Genomic DNA, 16,810 nt, shown 5'->3' with positions numbered 1-16,810 from the left:
CACCTTCCTTCCTGCCTTCTCTGCCCCACCACCAGTGGGACCCCCCCCCACCCCTCCCGGGGTTCATCGACAGAGGACAGCTCTGAGGGTGGGCAGCCTGTGAGGTCGGACCCAGCCCCACGCTCAGAAGGGCTCCACTCTGAGTTTAACACTTGGCTGTCACCTTGCAGCCTTTTTTTTTTCTTTAAGATTTTATTTATTTATTTGACAGAGAGAGAGATCACAAGTAGGCAGAGAGGCAGGCAGAGAGAGAAGGGGAAGCAGGCTCCCCACCGAGCAGAGAGCCCGATGCGGGGCTCAATCCCAGGACCCCGAGATCATGACCTGAGCCGAAGGCAGAGGCCTTAACCCACTGAGCCACCCAGGCGCCCCTCACCTTGCAATTCTTAATAACTTTTTACTAAGAGGCCCCCACTTTTCCTCTTGTTCTGGCCCCATGAAATTATTCAAGTCCTACATCCACGACGGGAGTCCTCCCCTTGGTAACTGGCTGGGGGCAGGACGGAGCACACACAGGGGGCTGCGCCCAGCCTCCTTCCTGTCAATGCCCCCCAGAAGTCCTGATGCGGGAGGGAGAGCACTGCTGTCCCTGGAGCCACTCTGAGCACAGGGCCGGGAGAGGGACCTCCCTCCACCTTGAGGCAGGAGTCACGGAGGGACCCTGCCCCATCACCACACCCAGGGCCCTAGAGGAAGGGAAGAGGTGCCACCCATAGCCAGAGGCCTTTGGGTTAGAACTACGGGAGAGCCTCCTCCCACACCGCCTCTGGGGCTATGCCCGGGGTGTCCAACACCCTCAGCCTGAACTCGCCTGTGTCTGTTACTAGCTGAATAAAGTGGCATGGAGTCACCAGCCTGGGGGTGGGGGTGGGGGCAGATGACACGCCTCCTTCCAGGCACTGCCATGAAGGCTGCTTGAGATAACTTCTCATTCCCTCCCAACACACGGCCTGACCTGGAGCAGATCAGAAAGCCCTTTATCGGTGGATATTAAAAAAAAGAGTGATAAAGGCTGCTGCCACAAGACCACTGGGGAGTCTTCTGGGAATAGGAATTCTAGCCTCTCCCACCCTGATAATAAGCAGATGAAAACACTCTTCTTAACAAGTCCCTCCCCATGTGGAGACCACAAAGGAGCAGAATTTGAAAACAGCAGTCCTAGGGATGAACCCCTGCTCTGACCTGGGGTGTGTCCCTTACCCTCTCTAAGCTTCCATCACCTCAGGCCCAACACTGCCGGGGACACTGAATACAATAATGATAAGAGCTAACCCAGGAGCCACTGATGTGCGGGGCACTAGACTCTCCGAACAACCCTATGGGGAAGTACTCCTATTATTCCCATTTCACAAATGCATAAACTGAGATCCACAATATAAAGAAGTTAAGGGATTCTCCCAAAGTCACAGGGCTGCTGTGAAGATCAGATAAGATAATGCACAGGGAAGCAGGGCTCAGAAGCCCCCTCCCCCACCCTGTAAGGATGATGGCGGAGAATAATCGGGAAATGACCCTCTCTGCCCGCCCCCTCCCCTTGCTCTCTTGGCTCTCAGGGTGCTGAGCAACTCAGAAGACAAAGCAATCATTCCACACGTGTAAGCTCTTCTTTTCTTCCCTCTCCTTCCCCTACTCGTCATCCTCTACCCTCCCCATCCCTTCCCAACACCATACACCATTGATGCCCCAGTTTCCCATCCAGTTTCTCATCTTCCCCTCGGAGGACGCTGTTGATGGACGCCCAGGAAGCCAGACTGTGAGGCACACTCAGGACAGCCCCTCCTCCTTCTCCCCCCACCCCCTTCCTCTTTCCCTCAGCCTGCCTGCTCCCACCAGGAGAGACATACAGTCAGAGCTGGGTAACTGCTTCTAATCACAGGTGACAGCAAGAATGTAAACAACACAAGAAACATCTAAATGCAATCCAAGTGGCAAGGAAATACCGCTCACTCTGGCTCCTCTCAAGAACGCTGCTTCCTGCCACCTCCCTTTCAAGGCTCTGCTCATTAGCGCCGGGTTCATAGGAGCCCCAGAAACCAGGAGCTTCCGGAGAACAGGAGATGGAACGCCAAGTCTTAACCTTGGACTCTACTATCTCTGGGAGGATTTTCTAGACTCGTCCAATTTTCCGTTTAAAGCAATAATTTCAACATGTTCCTTTCTTGGGGAGGGGAGGTATGGAGGTCAGAAACCCCTCCGACAATCTGTTCAAAGCGAGAATGTCTCCCAAGGACAGCACAAACTTAACACATTTTGTGCATTATTTCAGGGGTTCACAGATCCCCAAGCTGAGACCTACTTTCTAAAATGTGGATAGGACAGGAAGAACACAGGAGAAAAAAGGAGTAAGTGTGGAGCCTTCTAAACATTCCAGACGTCCACACAGACGCTGCTGAGTCTACAAGCCCCCGTACACATCGAATAAACCTACAACAAGGGTATTCTTTTTTTTCTTTTCTGGCTCTTCAGACTGACAGTGTGCTTCTAAACCACCTCCTTCAATGGAAACTGAAAGGTCAGCTGAGTAATTGCCATGAATAATTTCCACTTGGATTGCTTAGTGCTCAAGCTAAGACTAAGAAAGCCAGGATCAGAAAGGGACATCGGAACATGTTTTGGGCGTGGCTGATTTTTAACTGTCAGAGGGTCTGGACTCTTCGTGCTGTGGTGGCCCCCCATGATGAATACAGATGTTCAACAGCTGGGCAGGCAACCAGCAGAAGGGGCCAGCTTCTTCTGCAGGGGCTCTCTTACCTCTGTGCCTGTTGGTCGTCTTATCAAACATCAGCATTGCGTCCTCCACCTGCAAAACAAACCGAAGGGAGGCTGCTTTAGGAATTTTGACGAGACATACAAAATACTATAGGCTGCTGGGGGAGGGTGGTTTCTGTGGTCAAAGTCATGGATACTCATGACAATTTATTTGAAAACAAAAAATGAGAAAGAAAAAAAAATCACTGTCTTTCTGCCTAGAACAACTGCAGTTGACAACTGATATACTTCCCTCTAGTTTTTGCCTTAAAAAAAAAAAAACTCATGCCTATTTTAATATAGCTTAAATCACACTGTATATGGAATTTTCTCCCCCCTTTTTTTATATGATATTACAATACTGCAAGCGCACCGGGTGGCTCAGTCTGTTAAGCGACTGCCTTTGGCTCAGGTCATGATCCCAGAGTCCTGGAATCACGTCCTGCATTGGGATCCCTGCACTATAGGGAGCCTGCTTCTCCCTCTGCCTCCCTCTCTCGGTCTCTCATGAATAAATAAAATTATTTTTAAAAAATACTACAATACTGCAAATAATTCCCAAATGATTATGTCACAAATATTATCTGTTTTTTCCCCCAATTTTTAAATTATGGTTAAATACACATAACAAAAATTGCCATCCTCCCCGTTCTTTACTGTATAGTTCAGCGGTCCTAAGTACATTCACAATGTTCAACTACCATCCCCACCATTCATGTCTGGAACTCTTTTCATCTCGTAAAACTGAAACTCTACCCTATCAAAAATAATACGCCCCCATCCCCTTCACCCCACCCCCCCAGTCCCTGGTACCCACCATCCCATCTTCTGTCTCTAAGACTGTGACTGAGGTCCCCCCATCCCCCAGGGCAGACATTCCAAGACCCCGCATGGTTGCCTAAAACTGTGGAGAGTACTCAACCCAATACACACCATGTTCCTTCTTGGACACACATACCTATGCTAAAGTTTAATTTGCAAACTGGGCACAGTAGGAGATTTGACAATAGCAACGCATAATAGAACAGTTACAACAATCTGCTGTAATACAAGTTATGTGAATGTGGTCTTTCCCCAAATATCTGGTTGTAACGTTACTGACGAAGAGAGATGATAAGATGCCTAAGTGATGAGAGGAAGTGAGGTGAATGACTCAGGCAAGTGACGCAGCCTTTGGCTGCTATGGGTCGTCTGAGAATCCACCAGAAGGAGGAGGGTCACCAGCATTAGGACCGCGGTGGACCAAGGGGAACTGAAGCCATGAATGGAGGGGAGGGGGGCCTACGGGATTTCATAGAAGTAGAATCACACAGTGTCTGTCTTTCTGCGACCAGCTTGTTCCACTCAGCATCATGTCCTCGAGGTTCATCCATATTCCACTGCACGTATAGACCACGTTTCGCTTATTCGTTCATCCGTCGATGGACACGCAGTTTGAGTTGTGGTGAATAAACATGAAAGTGCACATATCTCCTTGCGTCCCTGTTTTCAATTCTTTTGTGTATGAAACTGCTAGATCACATGGTAACTCTACTTTTAATTTTTGGAGGAACTGCCATTCTGTTTTCCACAGTGGCTGCACCATTTTACATTCCCACCCAGAGTGCACAAAGGTTCCGATTTCTCCACATCCTGGCCAACACTTGTTATTTTCGGGGTTTTTTTGTTTTTGACAGTAGTCATCCTAGCGGGTGTGAGCTATTGCGAATACGATTGACTGCGGCATACTATTACTTAACTCGGTTATCCTTCTGTGGATATTTAAACTTTTTCCAATTCTACACAATGGAAATTTAATGTCTTGATTGCTATGGGCTGAACTGTGCCCACCCCCCCAAACTTGGATATTGGAGTCTTAATCCCTAGTATCTCAGAATGTGATTGTATTTAGAGATAGGATCTTTAAAGAGGTTATGAAGTTAAAATGAGGTCACTAGAATGGGCCCTGATCCAGTTCTGACTGGGGTCCTTATACACAGAGGGACTTTGGATCTGGTCAGATATAGAGGGAAGACCATGTGAGGACACAGGGAGAAGGTGGCTGCAAACCAAGGAGAGAGAGTTCAGAAGAAACCAACCCTGCTCATCTTGGACTCACAGCGTCCACAAGAGCGAACAAATAAATTTGTTGTTTGACCATCCGGTCTGTGGTCCTTGGTTAGGGCTGCCCCAGGAGAATACCGCACTCATGCTAGGACCTTTACAAACAGATCGAAGAGAAGAAAGCACCAAAGCCATCCTCCGTCTCTCTTCCTCTTTCTCCCTCAGTCTTTCTAGGCATCCTGCAACCCTTCTGGATATTTCTAGCAGTAAGATTTCAGGATCTACACTCAATTCCTAGGCAGATCTCAAGAACATCACTATAACTGAGCCTGAGTTGGCTTTGAATTCCACTCCTTGTACTTAGGATCCAATTCTTTATTCTTCGAGAGAATACCCATCTTTAGTATAGATATTGTCCCAGCCGGTCAGCTACTCATCTGGGCATGGTACTCGGTTTGGCCAGGTGAGAGCCGGGTCTCTTCATTCATTCTGTGCCCAAGATTGTCGATAAAACTATAACTCAACCCATGTGGTCCTGGACAAAGCCGCTAGCCAAAGGGCTCTGAGCTTGGAGCAATTTCAGTGTGTGTGTGTGTGTGTGTGTGTGCGCGCGCTTGCGCACGCACTGTGGTTGGGAGGGACTGAGCACTGTTCATTGGAGCTCAAAGGTTCACAAATGAGTTTGGGGGCTTGCGCTAAGCCAGCTGAGAAATGGAATCATAGGCTATTCATTCTTCACTCCTCCCAGACTACAATCTCTGATGGAGGGGAAGACACTGGGCAAAGCAATAAAACCAGGTTTAAAATGCTGCCTCCAGACAAATCAAATCTATTTTTCTAGATGCTATCAAATAGAACAGGGGGAAAAGCAAAGTCAAGGTAAGAACGGAAGAGGGGGTAGGCAAGCCAGACGCAAACCTAGGGACTGGCCTAGCTTAAAAAATCCCTTCCGGAGTCAGGGCCCCCCTTGGTTGCTAAGCAACCGAGTCTGAACAAACAGGCTCCTGGGGCCTTCCCCTTCTGGTCCCCATTTCTAAAGTCAGTGACTGGGAGGAAAATGGCCTTGCATGGTTACTGCTTCGCCAGCAGGGAGCTCCTCTCTCTCTCGGCCGGGTACCAGGCTGAGGGGAGGAGGTGGTGCTAGGGTGGAAATGAGGTGCCTTCACCAGACCCTTCTGCAGCCAGGCAGGCTCGATGGTTCCCCACCCCCCGCCCCCGCCCAGGCACCTGCGGAGGCCACACACACCACAGCCGTCTACGTCCGTGCACCACTCAAGCAAAACCAGCAGAAGATCAACTAGTTTGTTTGCACACAGAGCAGTCACACTTGAGCATATGGTCCCGCACACTCAGACCCCAGGGCCTCGATAAGAATACCAATGCCTGTGGTGTGGGTGGGTGCGTGTCGTGCAGGTAAACGTGACATCTGTTTCACACCCATCTCCACATTTTCTAAGACGTTTGCCAAGTGCTTATTTTGAGCTAAAAATGCCTAACAGTAAGGAAAACAGCCTCCCTTCTGTGTTGGCCATGTTTTGGTATTGAAACCCAGATCTCCTTAGGAAATAAATATTTTGAATTAAAAAAAATAAAAAGTATTTTCAATGCTCCCCCTCACCCCCACCCCTCAACAGGGTGTAACTGGCTCCGTCTTTTCCTTCCAAAGTTTGGATGTTTTTCACCGCTACCCTCCCAACATTCGTTCCATCCTGGGGAGTGAGGGGGAGGATCTGTGTATGTTTTTTAGGGCAACCATTGTCGTCAAGAATAGAGCTCTTTCCTCTCCAGTCCAGTCGCACAATGGGACTCGCAGAGACCTCCTGAATAGATAAAATGTCAGGGCAAAAGAAAAATTCTATTAACACTTTACAAAATAAAACATCTGAGAAATAGCTAGAGAGGAAAGAGAAAGAAAAAAAAATCAATATGGATAAGACTGGTGCTGGGGTGGGCGAGGGCGGGGGGGGGGAAGCTGGTGGAGAAAAACTTTTCGGCGATTGCAAAACACTTATTAATTCAGAGAAGCCATCAATGCAATGGAAATCTGGCAGAACAGCAAGAGCTGAAACTGGGAGAATTTGAATATACAAAGACTGAATAGAATGAAAAACACGGCCTCGCATACGGGGCTGTTTCTCACGGTTCCTTGTGAATCAAACAGAAGCAGCCTGTCTACAGCACGGGGGAAAGAGGAGCACAGTCAAGGTAACCCACATTTACTCCTAGGGAGAGCAGACTGATGACGTGTCTGTCTGTCTGTCTCTCTCTCTCTCTCACACACACACCCGGGTAGATTGGTTGGCTGTGCAGAGTCATCAAGTTCAATGTGAACCCCAGACCTCATTTGGGGATGCTAGGTAGGACACAAAGAGTTGGGGGCCGGACACAGGGATTTTTCTGACCTCAAGTAGGAAACACCATTAACTCTTGTTAGATGTCTCCTCAAGACCAGCACTGGTATTTATTTTGTGTTGACAGTGCCCCTTCCCAGGCTTATGTATTTCCTTGTACCAGAGGTGGGGGCCCATGGGTCTAGCGGTCTTGGCGCGGGGGTGTCCCTGGAGGCATCAAGAAGGAGGGGAGATATCTGAACCTCATCATACTTTGTCTCACATCCTGGCATGTGCTCAGTCTGTTCTGAGAGAAGGAGCTCGCTCTAACTTCGAGAGACATACCTTTTAATAACTTAGGGCAGGTTCAAATGCCACCTGGCATCTTGCTGGTACATCTTGGTGAACGAAAAGGCAAGGTAAAGTAACTTTGAAATAAGATGTCTGGGGATGCCCTGCTGTTTGTGTCAGCACCAGTGAGTCCTGAACATATGCTTCTGCCTATCACCAGGTTCAGACCACACTGTAACCTCCTCAGAGGTGTGTACCACGCATACAGCCCATCTGAGAGTCACAAAGCTACGCCATCAGCCAATCTGGCCCATGGGGGTGGGGGCAGGGCTTCTCAAACTTTATCCACGGCAGAACCACCAGGCTTGTCCGAGTCTCCTAGACCTCACCCCTATAGCGTCTGAGGTTATGGCACTGACATTTCCAAAGAGCTCCTGGGGAGCACTTATGCAGCGGCCGACCTAGAGCCCCCACTTTCTAGGAGAAATAGGAACAAAGGTTGGAGGCACTGGACACGGCTGCTTCTTGCTCTTTCTGCACACATCAGTGCTCTCAGTACATGAACTCAAATTTCTCCTCCAGAGGCAGCTGACACACTTCGGAGTGGCGAAAGTCCTCCCTTCTTTGTCCCTTGTCTCTCATCCATTTATATCCTAAGACCCTGAAAATAACGACAGTAGAACCTATGATGCACAAGATGACAAGAAGAGGGACATCTTCGTGACAACCGAGCTGTCCCTGCAGCCAGTGTAAGAAAAATGTGGATGCTACCAGGGTGATAGAAACTTTCCTTCTAACAGATAAACTCCAGCTATGGTCTATGCCATCCGGCCAACCTGATCTTGATTAGAAAACTGAGCTAATGTTAACTTTATTTACTTTTATGTGATATATATTTACCGAGCATTCACTATTTGCAGAGAATCGGCCTAAGTACAAATAAGAGGCATGTTATACCAATCCCTGGTAGACTGCTGGATTGCTGAGTGAATGGCCCCACACCCTTTATTCCGTAATTTTGCAGGTCCTCTGCCCAAAGAGGCAGAGTCTGTCTCTCCAACCCATGTATCCGACCTTGACTTCTCATGGTCAACAAAATGAGGGAGGTATGCCTGTTTTGGGTCAGCCCTTAAGAGGGTTTTTGTGTTTCTGCTTGTTTTCTCTTATACCTCTACCATCACCAAGATTGGGCATGCCCAGGCTAGCCAGCTAGAGGATGACAGGCATGTGGAGCTGGGCCAAGTCCCCTCTGCTGCCGCAGCCGAGGACAGCCTAGATGAGCAGATAGTTAGTCAACCCCAAAACACGCAGGTGAGCCCAGCCAAGATCAGCAGAACCACTCCCAGTGGACTCAACACAGGTGAAATAAACAGCTATTGTCTGCCGCTGAGGTTTTGTGGTTGTTTGTTACACAGCATTCTTGTGGCAATAGGTAACTTGTACATGATCCCTGTGCTTTGTTTTGTTTTGTTTTTAAAGATTTTAATCTACTGGAAGATACTCAGCAGTCTCAAAGAATACTAGACAATGAACAAAAGCAAGAAAAGAATTGGAACCGGGTAAAATGTGGGACATGGGCTGAGCATGAAACTGTCAAGATACACACTCCAAGTGGACTACAGGTATTAGGGTGGGAAGGACTACTTTGAAATCTCACCCCAGCAGCCAGGTTGGAGACAGGGATCCTAGGAGCGCCAGGAGAAATTGGCAACATGTTCCTCACTAAGTGAGCACCATGAAAATCAGCAATAATTAGCACTCAAGTCAGTGGGTGATGCCTCTCTAATCCTAATTCATTTAATGAATGAGCAAACCCTCTTTATAATGAGTCAAAAGGTTCATTGTGAGCCAGGCATTCTTGCTGGGTGAATTTAGAAGTAGCCATTTGGTACTGACCCTATCCAGAGGTGGGATTTCAGCCAGCCCAACTCATGTGATGCCTGAAGAGGAAACCTTTCAGGTCACAAAGCAAAGAAGCTCCTAGAAAGAGAGGTCAAAAATTCTGTTGGTCAACTCTGTTGGCTGAAAGTTGGGAGCCCAGAGTATGCCCTCAGACCACTGTTTCTTCTGCCTGCAGTTCCGGCTCCCCAAGGACACAGTAGGGGAGTGATGCTGATTTGGGGACACAGAAAAGTTGTCCCCAGGAGGAATCTACAGGGAACTGAGTTACTGGTACTAACTCCACAGGAGCTGGGAGGCAGTGGAGTGCGGCAGGCAGCGTTGCACAGAGCACGGGTAGGATCCAGGTTCTAATCCAGCTCCACTGGGATCTTACGGAGGACAAGCCACCTCCCTTCTCTGTCCTTAGTTTCTCATCTGTAAGAGGAGGAAACGATGAGATGGCCACCTAAGATCTACTGGTGAAGACTAAGCCCAGACCACTAACAGAGACCACAGAGCTCACTAGGACATCTACAAGCATCAAATTCGCCACTGGTCTTTCACAAACTCTGTTTGGTCAGGACGTTCCAGAGCTTTGCTGTGGCCAACACACGCTGAGAAACTTCCCACTCCTCTTGGGATCCAAATACGTACACCCACATGCCATACATATCAAGAATAAAGCAGGAAATAGCACTTCAAATGATCCTTAAATTATCTGGTCAGACACAGGAGGGAGAGGAAAGGGAAAAAAAAGAAACCCAGCTCTTCATACTCCCCCAGAACAAATGCCCTTGAATTTCGCTTCCTGCTCCCCCTCAAACACTTCAACAGTTAGTTTAAATAAACGCCCATAAATGCGATACCATGATACTGTAGTGCGTAGGGCTTAACGGACCTTATTATGCTCTATAAACTCAAGGCACTAAAGTCACAAGAGTGGAGGCTCGTGGAGGCGGCGGGATTGCACAGGACAGAGGAGCAGGAGACCGAGGTTGCCCTACCCAGGACCGTTTCAAGACATGGGGTGGCAATGCTCTCCCCTTCCCCTTCAACCTGCCGGACAGAAGCTGCTCCTGTCCCCAAGCTCGGCCGGTCTGCCTTTAATCACTGCCCAAAAGAAAGGTGGGAAGAGGAAAAGGAAGCAGGCTGGAAGATCCCATTAGTTTATGCTGATTTTTTAACTTCGACTGATCCCCAGGATCATCTGAAGAATTTTCAAAGCTCAGGGTGCTGAGGCCACACCCCAACCTGTTCAGTTGGATCTCTGGAAGGGGGAGCCTGGCGAGGAGTGTTCAAAGCTCCCTAGTGGTCAGGGGCAGCAAAAGCTGAATGGCTAAAGACAGCTGAGGGGAGTGTGTGTGTGTGTGTGTGTGTGTGTGTGTGTGTGTGTCAGTCACAGAGCAAGCTGGCAGCAGAGGTGGAAGGGGCTGAAGGATCCCAGAAATAAACCTTAAGGAAAAGGGGCACCAAATAGGGCTTGGGCTGCCTGTAGATTGGACGTCTACCCCTGCCAGAAAAGCCCGGGGCGGGCTGCTCCTTCGTCACAGGCTGCTTTTGGGGAGCTCTCCCTGCTTTGTCTTGGTCTTAGGGCAAGAGAGTCAGAGCTCCGTCCTAGAAGCAGCTCGGCTTAGCCAAAAACAGAACAGAGGGCTTGAGAAAAACTAATGACACCGGTGCTCCTCTCCCATCGTCACCAAGATTTCCAGCAACACTCTTACTGCTTTGGTCCTCACAACAATCCCTGGAAACAGGGACTAGTACACATCCCTCTGTTTCCCTGACTGTCCCTGAGCTGGTGGGGGCTGGGCCCAGGACTCAGCTGCGGAGCTCAGAAGTCCGAAGCTCACCAGGCCTCTGCCTGCCTGCCCGTCTCAGATTCTTGTCACCGCCTTGCTGTAGGCACGCAGGCTTCTCCCACGGCCCCCCGACCTCTGTGCATCTTCCCCCACGGGACTGCCGCTATCGAGGAACTCGGGGCTTTGTAACCGCGGCCCCTCTGAATGTTTCCCTTCATTCCAAGGGTCCAAAAATTCTAGGTTGCATTTTCCTGGAACAGTTTAACTCATGCCTACCCTTTTAACTGACTAACAAGAGAAAGAGTCTGCTGATAAGTCTTCGAAACTTTTTTTTTTTTTTTTTTTGGAGTAAAATACACAAAACGTAACATTTGCCATTTCAACCATTTTTTACTGGTACCCAGTTCAGTGCATTAAGTACATTTCCTAAACTCTTGCTAGAGGATTCCCAAGTATGGCCAGAAATTTCCATCCCCATTGGCAAGACTCTTCTTTACCAGCCCTCTGTTCCCCTCCTTTTACTTCTTTCTATTCTTGGGGGCTCAGCCTGTTTTCCCACTTAACTTAGCAAACGAAACACACCCCAGTGTGGATCTGACAGCAGTTACAAATTTAACAAACGGACACTTGCCCCTGGGAACAGAAGAGTGTGGGTTCTCTCAGCAGCTCGCTCCTGGACGTTAGGCATTTTCTTTACCTGAAGGCAAAGCCTCCTGCTCAGAGGTTCTCACCGCACAAGCTAACAGCGGACTCTAGGTTCCGAAATGCCTCTCCTCCACCTTCCCCCAAGAAATGATTATTGTAATAGCTACCATCAATGGCGCTTCACAGGCAAAGGCAAAGCTCATTTAATTATCAAAATAGCTCAGAAGGAGATATTATCACACCCATTATGCAGATGAGGAAGTCATGCTTAGGTGACCTGCCGAGGATCACACCAGCAGTAACCAGTATGGAAACCCGAAGCGTCCCGGCATCTTCCCACTGGTGTCCCTTAATGCTGTTCTAGTTTTTGAGTCCCTAGGGCTCAGGGTAGTGTCACCGGCATCTGAAAGAACATACAAACACCGCCTCAAAGCTCTACCAGAAAACTAAGAGAACGGATGAGGTGAACCAGGAGGACAGACATGTGTTTCCTCACAAGGTCTCGGAAGACGGGTGTGTGCTGCGGGAAAAGGCTGAAGAGGGGCCTCTCCCTTTCAGGTGGGCAAAAGCAGAAAAGCCCACAGATCACCGAGCTGTTCCGCGGTCACACTGAGTAAGCTGGTGGCAGAGCTGAAGTGGCAGAGGGGTCCCAGAACCCTAGTTTGGGGCTCAGCCCCTGTGAGTCCCTGGAGTCCCTAACGTGCAGGACACTGCCATCAGGACAGACGCTGTTGCTGCCCTACCCCCCGGCTACCTCCTTGCAGAGCCGGCTCGGTGGACACGAACGCCCGTGTGCTCACACACGCACGCACCCAACTCTGTGCGTTTTTCCCCCTGCCGATGGGCCACACCAAGGGACAGCCACTCACAGAACCAGTATGTCCTTGGGAGAGCAGTCCCAGGAGGCCCCCTCTCAACACCGAGCAGGGAAATCAAGAGCCTGTGTGAATCGTGGTTGGGGTGGGGGCTCCATTCGGGGTGAGCAGGTGAAGCGGGGTGTCCAGTACCCACCCTGGAGGAGGGTGTGGCAGGAGGCTCTCTTGGGGGGCGGATCCAAGCCAGGGCTCAAGACAGGAGGTGGCGAAGGAAGGGAGGCAGTGGGAGAGGGATACCAAGGGAGAGCTGAAGGAGAAGCAGTTGGTTCTGGCAGGCGTGACAGCTGTTACACGGAAATGGCATCTGGCCTAACGGCCTCTTGTGAGAGGTGCCTTTGAGTGGCGGTTGCTGCGCTCTGGAAATGCACGGCCTGTTTACAGCACGGGCTGTGCGTGCGTGCAAGTGTGCGCTGTGAGGGGAGGGGAGAGACAGGCAGGCTGCCTAATGCTCCTGTCTCCCCACTCCAGCCTCTCCCCATCAGGCCTCACCTACCGTGAAAAAGGCCCAAACCTGCCAGCTCCAGAGGAGACAGGCAAATCATTAGTGGAGCACTGATGTGCCGTAACACTCTCTTGCATTCCCATTAAACAAATACTAAACTGCTAATTGCCAAAATAGATCTCCAAGACTCTGACCGAACAGGGGAAGGGTTTATAATTACCAAGTGTGAAAATGCACAGCCTGTAAATAACCACCTCATCTGTCCTAATATGGGCTGATATTGATGAGCATGAAATAAACATCAGGACCAAATGGAAAAATCAGCCACATCTCCTGTGGCCAATGTAATCTTGAATGGTGACAAGCGGAGCTACAGCTGTGAGCTTGGGGAGAAGGGGAAAAAGAAGTTTTGCAGGCTTGGAAAGCCTAGGTCCCAAACCTGATTTCAGTCCCTTGGGTCATGTGCATCTCCTTTCTGCCTGGAAAACAGGGTGGGTAAATGGCGTGGTTCGATGATGGGACAGAGGGCCTGTGTGTACCTAGGAAAGGCCAGAGTCTGGGCAGGAAACCTGAGCGAATGACGCTCTAGGACAGGGCTTCAGAGGCCCTCGGTCTGTCCCCTTTAACAGAATGGCCGGCGAGGATGGAGGATGAGGGAGAGGGAGAGGTTTGCCAAGATGACATTTATTCAGTAAGCTAATATCTCCTAAGGCTCTACTGTCTGCCCAGCACAGAGCTGCAGAGGATGGATGAAAAGAATGTGGGTTTAGAGTGACCCCTGGCCTTTGAGACAGCCCATGCTGCAGTGTCTCCTCTCCCCCACTGCCCCCTGCCATTGGGACAGGAGGCAGACGGGACCAGCAGATTCCAGAGTCCCACCTCTCTCCCTGACTGCAGCCGATGCCGGGTGAGGTGATGGGCCAGGGGTCACAGGATGTCGCTACGCGGTACTGAAGCTCAGGCTCTTCTTCTCTGCCAGCCTGTGATTCTGAGAAATTCCGCCAGCCTCGCAGAGACTGTTGGTAACTGGGGGGAGGTTCCATCCCTCTCAGAACCACACACTTGGGAGTTGGAAGCGACCCAGAGGTCACCTCTCCACTTCCCGCCCAGTGTAGGAATCCCTTCCCCAAGGCTCTTTTGAACCCTTTCTGGAGCTTCAAAGGCTCTGAGAGCATCTCTGCCCCGCCCCCTTGGCCGCCTGCTCAGGCCTGAATTCAGAGCAGTGGCACTCAGATGCCCAAAATAGCAGCTCCCTCTGATCTGAAGCCCAATTTCGGCAGGCCTGTGAACCGCATGGCATCAGGCACCTCAACCAAAGCACCAAGGACCACCCACCCCAAAGCCTCCTAATGGGGCTGTGGGATCTGAGGAAGCCACTGCTCCTTCCCACTGAGGGGCCTGAGAGCCCGTCTCCTTGGTCCCCCCTGGGGTCCCTGAAGTCACCCCAAGGACCAGCCCTGACCCGAAGACTTTACGAAATATAAACAAATTAAGGAAAGTCTGTACTACATACTATTTTTAAAGGAACCCTACTTCATTATTTTTAAGTTCCCAAAGTGTCTTCCAACCACGGCTAAACCTACACTGCCAAGAACAAAGTTCATGCGTGGTAACGGGCTACAGGATTCAGTTACTTGGTGAAGTTACTCCTCGTTCAGAGAAGATCATAAAATCTCTGAGCTGGAAAACCCCCAAAACAGAGAGGAGTCCAGCCCGAGCCGGAGTGGTGGAGCAGAAGGAGCCTGGTGTGGCATCCCAAGTCGTGAGTTCAAATCCCGCCCCACCGTTCCCACCTATGCACATTCTCGGGCAAGGCTTTCCAAGGCAGCTCAGTTTCCTTGTGAGTAAAAAGGGTGATGATCGTTAGCTTGGGAAGTGGAAATTGTTAATGTAATATACAAGAAAGCTCTTGGTCAGTGGTAAATGACTGCCCTTTGCTATTGCCAATATGCAGCATACACCAGTGCCCCCACAAAGTTCCGTCACTTGAGGACTGCATAACAGGAAAATAGACTTTGCACCGACGACCACAAGCTCCGATTTAGAGAGATGAGTACAGACGAGTGAGGTTTACCCTCATAAGGGCACCTTGCTTTATGTACTGTGCTGTAATGAGTCGTCTGCAAATAAAGCATATTTTAGAGAGCGAGGGGGAACGGAAGAGCGAGCTGTGGTGCGTGCTACAATGAAGAACTCCTGGAAATAAAAAGAAACAAGCTACTGGGACGCAGCTTGGATGGATCTCAAGGGAATTATGCTGACTGAAAAAAGTCAATCTCAAAGGCTTATTCCATACCATAGGATTCCATTTCTGTAACGTTTGTGAAATGACAAAATTATAGGGATGGAGAACAGAGTGGTGGTTGCCAGGGGTTAGGGTGCAGGAATTTCTTCGTGGTGATGGGACACTTCTACACCCTGGTTATGGGGACAGTCACTCCAATCCACACACGCAATGGAATTCCAAAGAACTGTGCCTGTGTGCACATACGCCCCGCACCCCCCGCCCTGTGCGCGCGCGCGCGCGCGCACACACACACACACACACACACACACACACACAAACAGGGGTGGCTATTAAAAGTGATGATGTACCAGCATCATTTCCTGGTTTTAACAATGTGCTATGGTTACATGAGATATTATCATCGTGGGAAGCTGTGTGAAGGGTGCACAAGGGCTCTTTGTACTATTTTTAATATAACTTACTGTGAGTCCTACACTATTTAAAAATAAAAATTTATAATAATAATTTTTTAAAAACCACAAGGGGGCTCATTATTTCAAGAAATTCACTAACAGATCAGTTTATAAGGCAAATAAGGATGCCCTAATTTCTCTTCATTTGGATAAAGTAGTCATACATAAGGTATGCTTATCGTAGGGAGATGGATCCCTTAACCTGTATCTTGTACTTGGCCCTGGAAAAAGGACTCTGAAATATTATTTTGTCACATGGGCATCTGTACGGGCAGTCCCCACTGCCCCTGTCTCATCACCATCCCTGTACCCAGCAAACCTGCAGCGCCTACTAGAGTAACTAATAAAAAATGAATGTACAGGGACACCTGGACGGCTCAGTCAATTGAGGGTCAGCCTTTGGCTCAGGTCATGACCCCAGGTCCTGGGATCGAGCCCCGCATTAGGCTCCCTGATCAGTGGAGAACCTGCTTCTCCCTCTCCTTCCACCTGCCTTCCCCCAGCTTGTGCTCTCTGACAAATAAATAAATGAAATCTTTAAAGAGAGAGAGAGAGAGAGAGAGAGAGGACTCTAAGTGCTTCCTGATTGAGTTTCAGAAAGATTTTGCAGGATAAAGGAAAAAACTTTAGACAGAAAAGAGTCTCATGTCTAGTGGTTTCCAAAGTTTCTTTTTTTAAGCCATCAAGATCCTCTCTTTCATTTTTGAAACACAGATATTATGGGTCTTGGGATTTTCGTGGGAATGTGGTTATCAACACTCACCGTAACTGTAAATGAAGCTGTTAGCAGCAGGAGGTGACCAGGGACCGAGTGAGTCGGGGTACGTTGTCTAAAACAGGCACACCCGACATTTCAGTCGGCAGACACGCTGTCTGGGATGGGATAACCATGATGTCTGACAGATTTTCTTTCTTTCCTTTTTTAAGGTCCTGCTAGAATTTTTTTTGCACACCTCATCTTACGGTCGGTTCACTTTACTGCACTTCGTAGATATTACGATTTTTACAAATTGGTTTGTGGCAACCCTGTGTATAGCAAGTCTACCGGTGCCGTTT

General features: G+C 49.3%; 1 protein-coding gene across 11 annotated transcripts in view; it reads right to left on the bottom strand.

The window, feature by feature from the left end:
- Positions 1-16,810, bottom strand: part of MSI2 (musashi RNA binding protein 2) — a 387,830-nt gene that overhangs the window by 135,296 nt on the left and 235,724 nt on the right. For all 11 annotated transcript variants that reach the window (XR_007123358.1, XM_047707084.1, XM_047707079.1 and 8 more), the window contains exon 7: positions 2,752-2,800. Coding sequence is in view for 10 of the 11 variants with exons in the window: in XM_047707084.1 (XP_047563040.1) it covers positions 2,752-2,800 (49 nt within the window). In the remaining variant the exon portion in view is untranslated. The remainder of the gene's footprint in view (positions 1-2,751; positions 2,801-16,810) is intronic.

The sequence above is a fragment of the Lutra lutra genome, chromosome 16, assembly GCF_902655055.1.
Source record: "Lutra lutra chromosome 16, mLutLut1.2, whole genome shotgun sequence".
NCBI lineage: Eukaryota > Metazoa > Chordata > Mammalia > Carnivora > Mustelidae > Lutra > Lutra lutra.
Note: the sequence above shows the minus strand (reverse complement) of the source record. Positions and strands in the feature narration are given on the sequence as shown.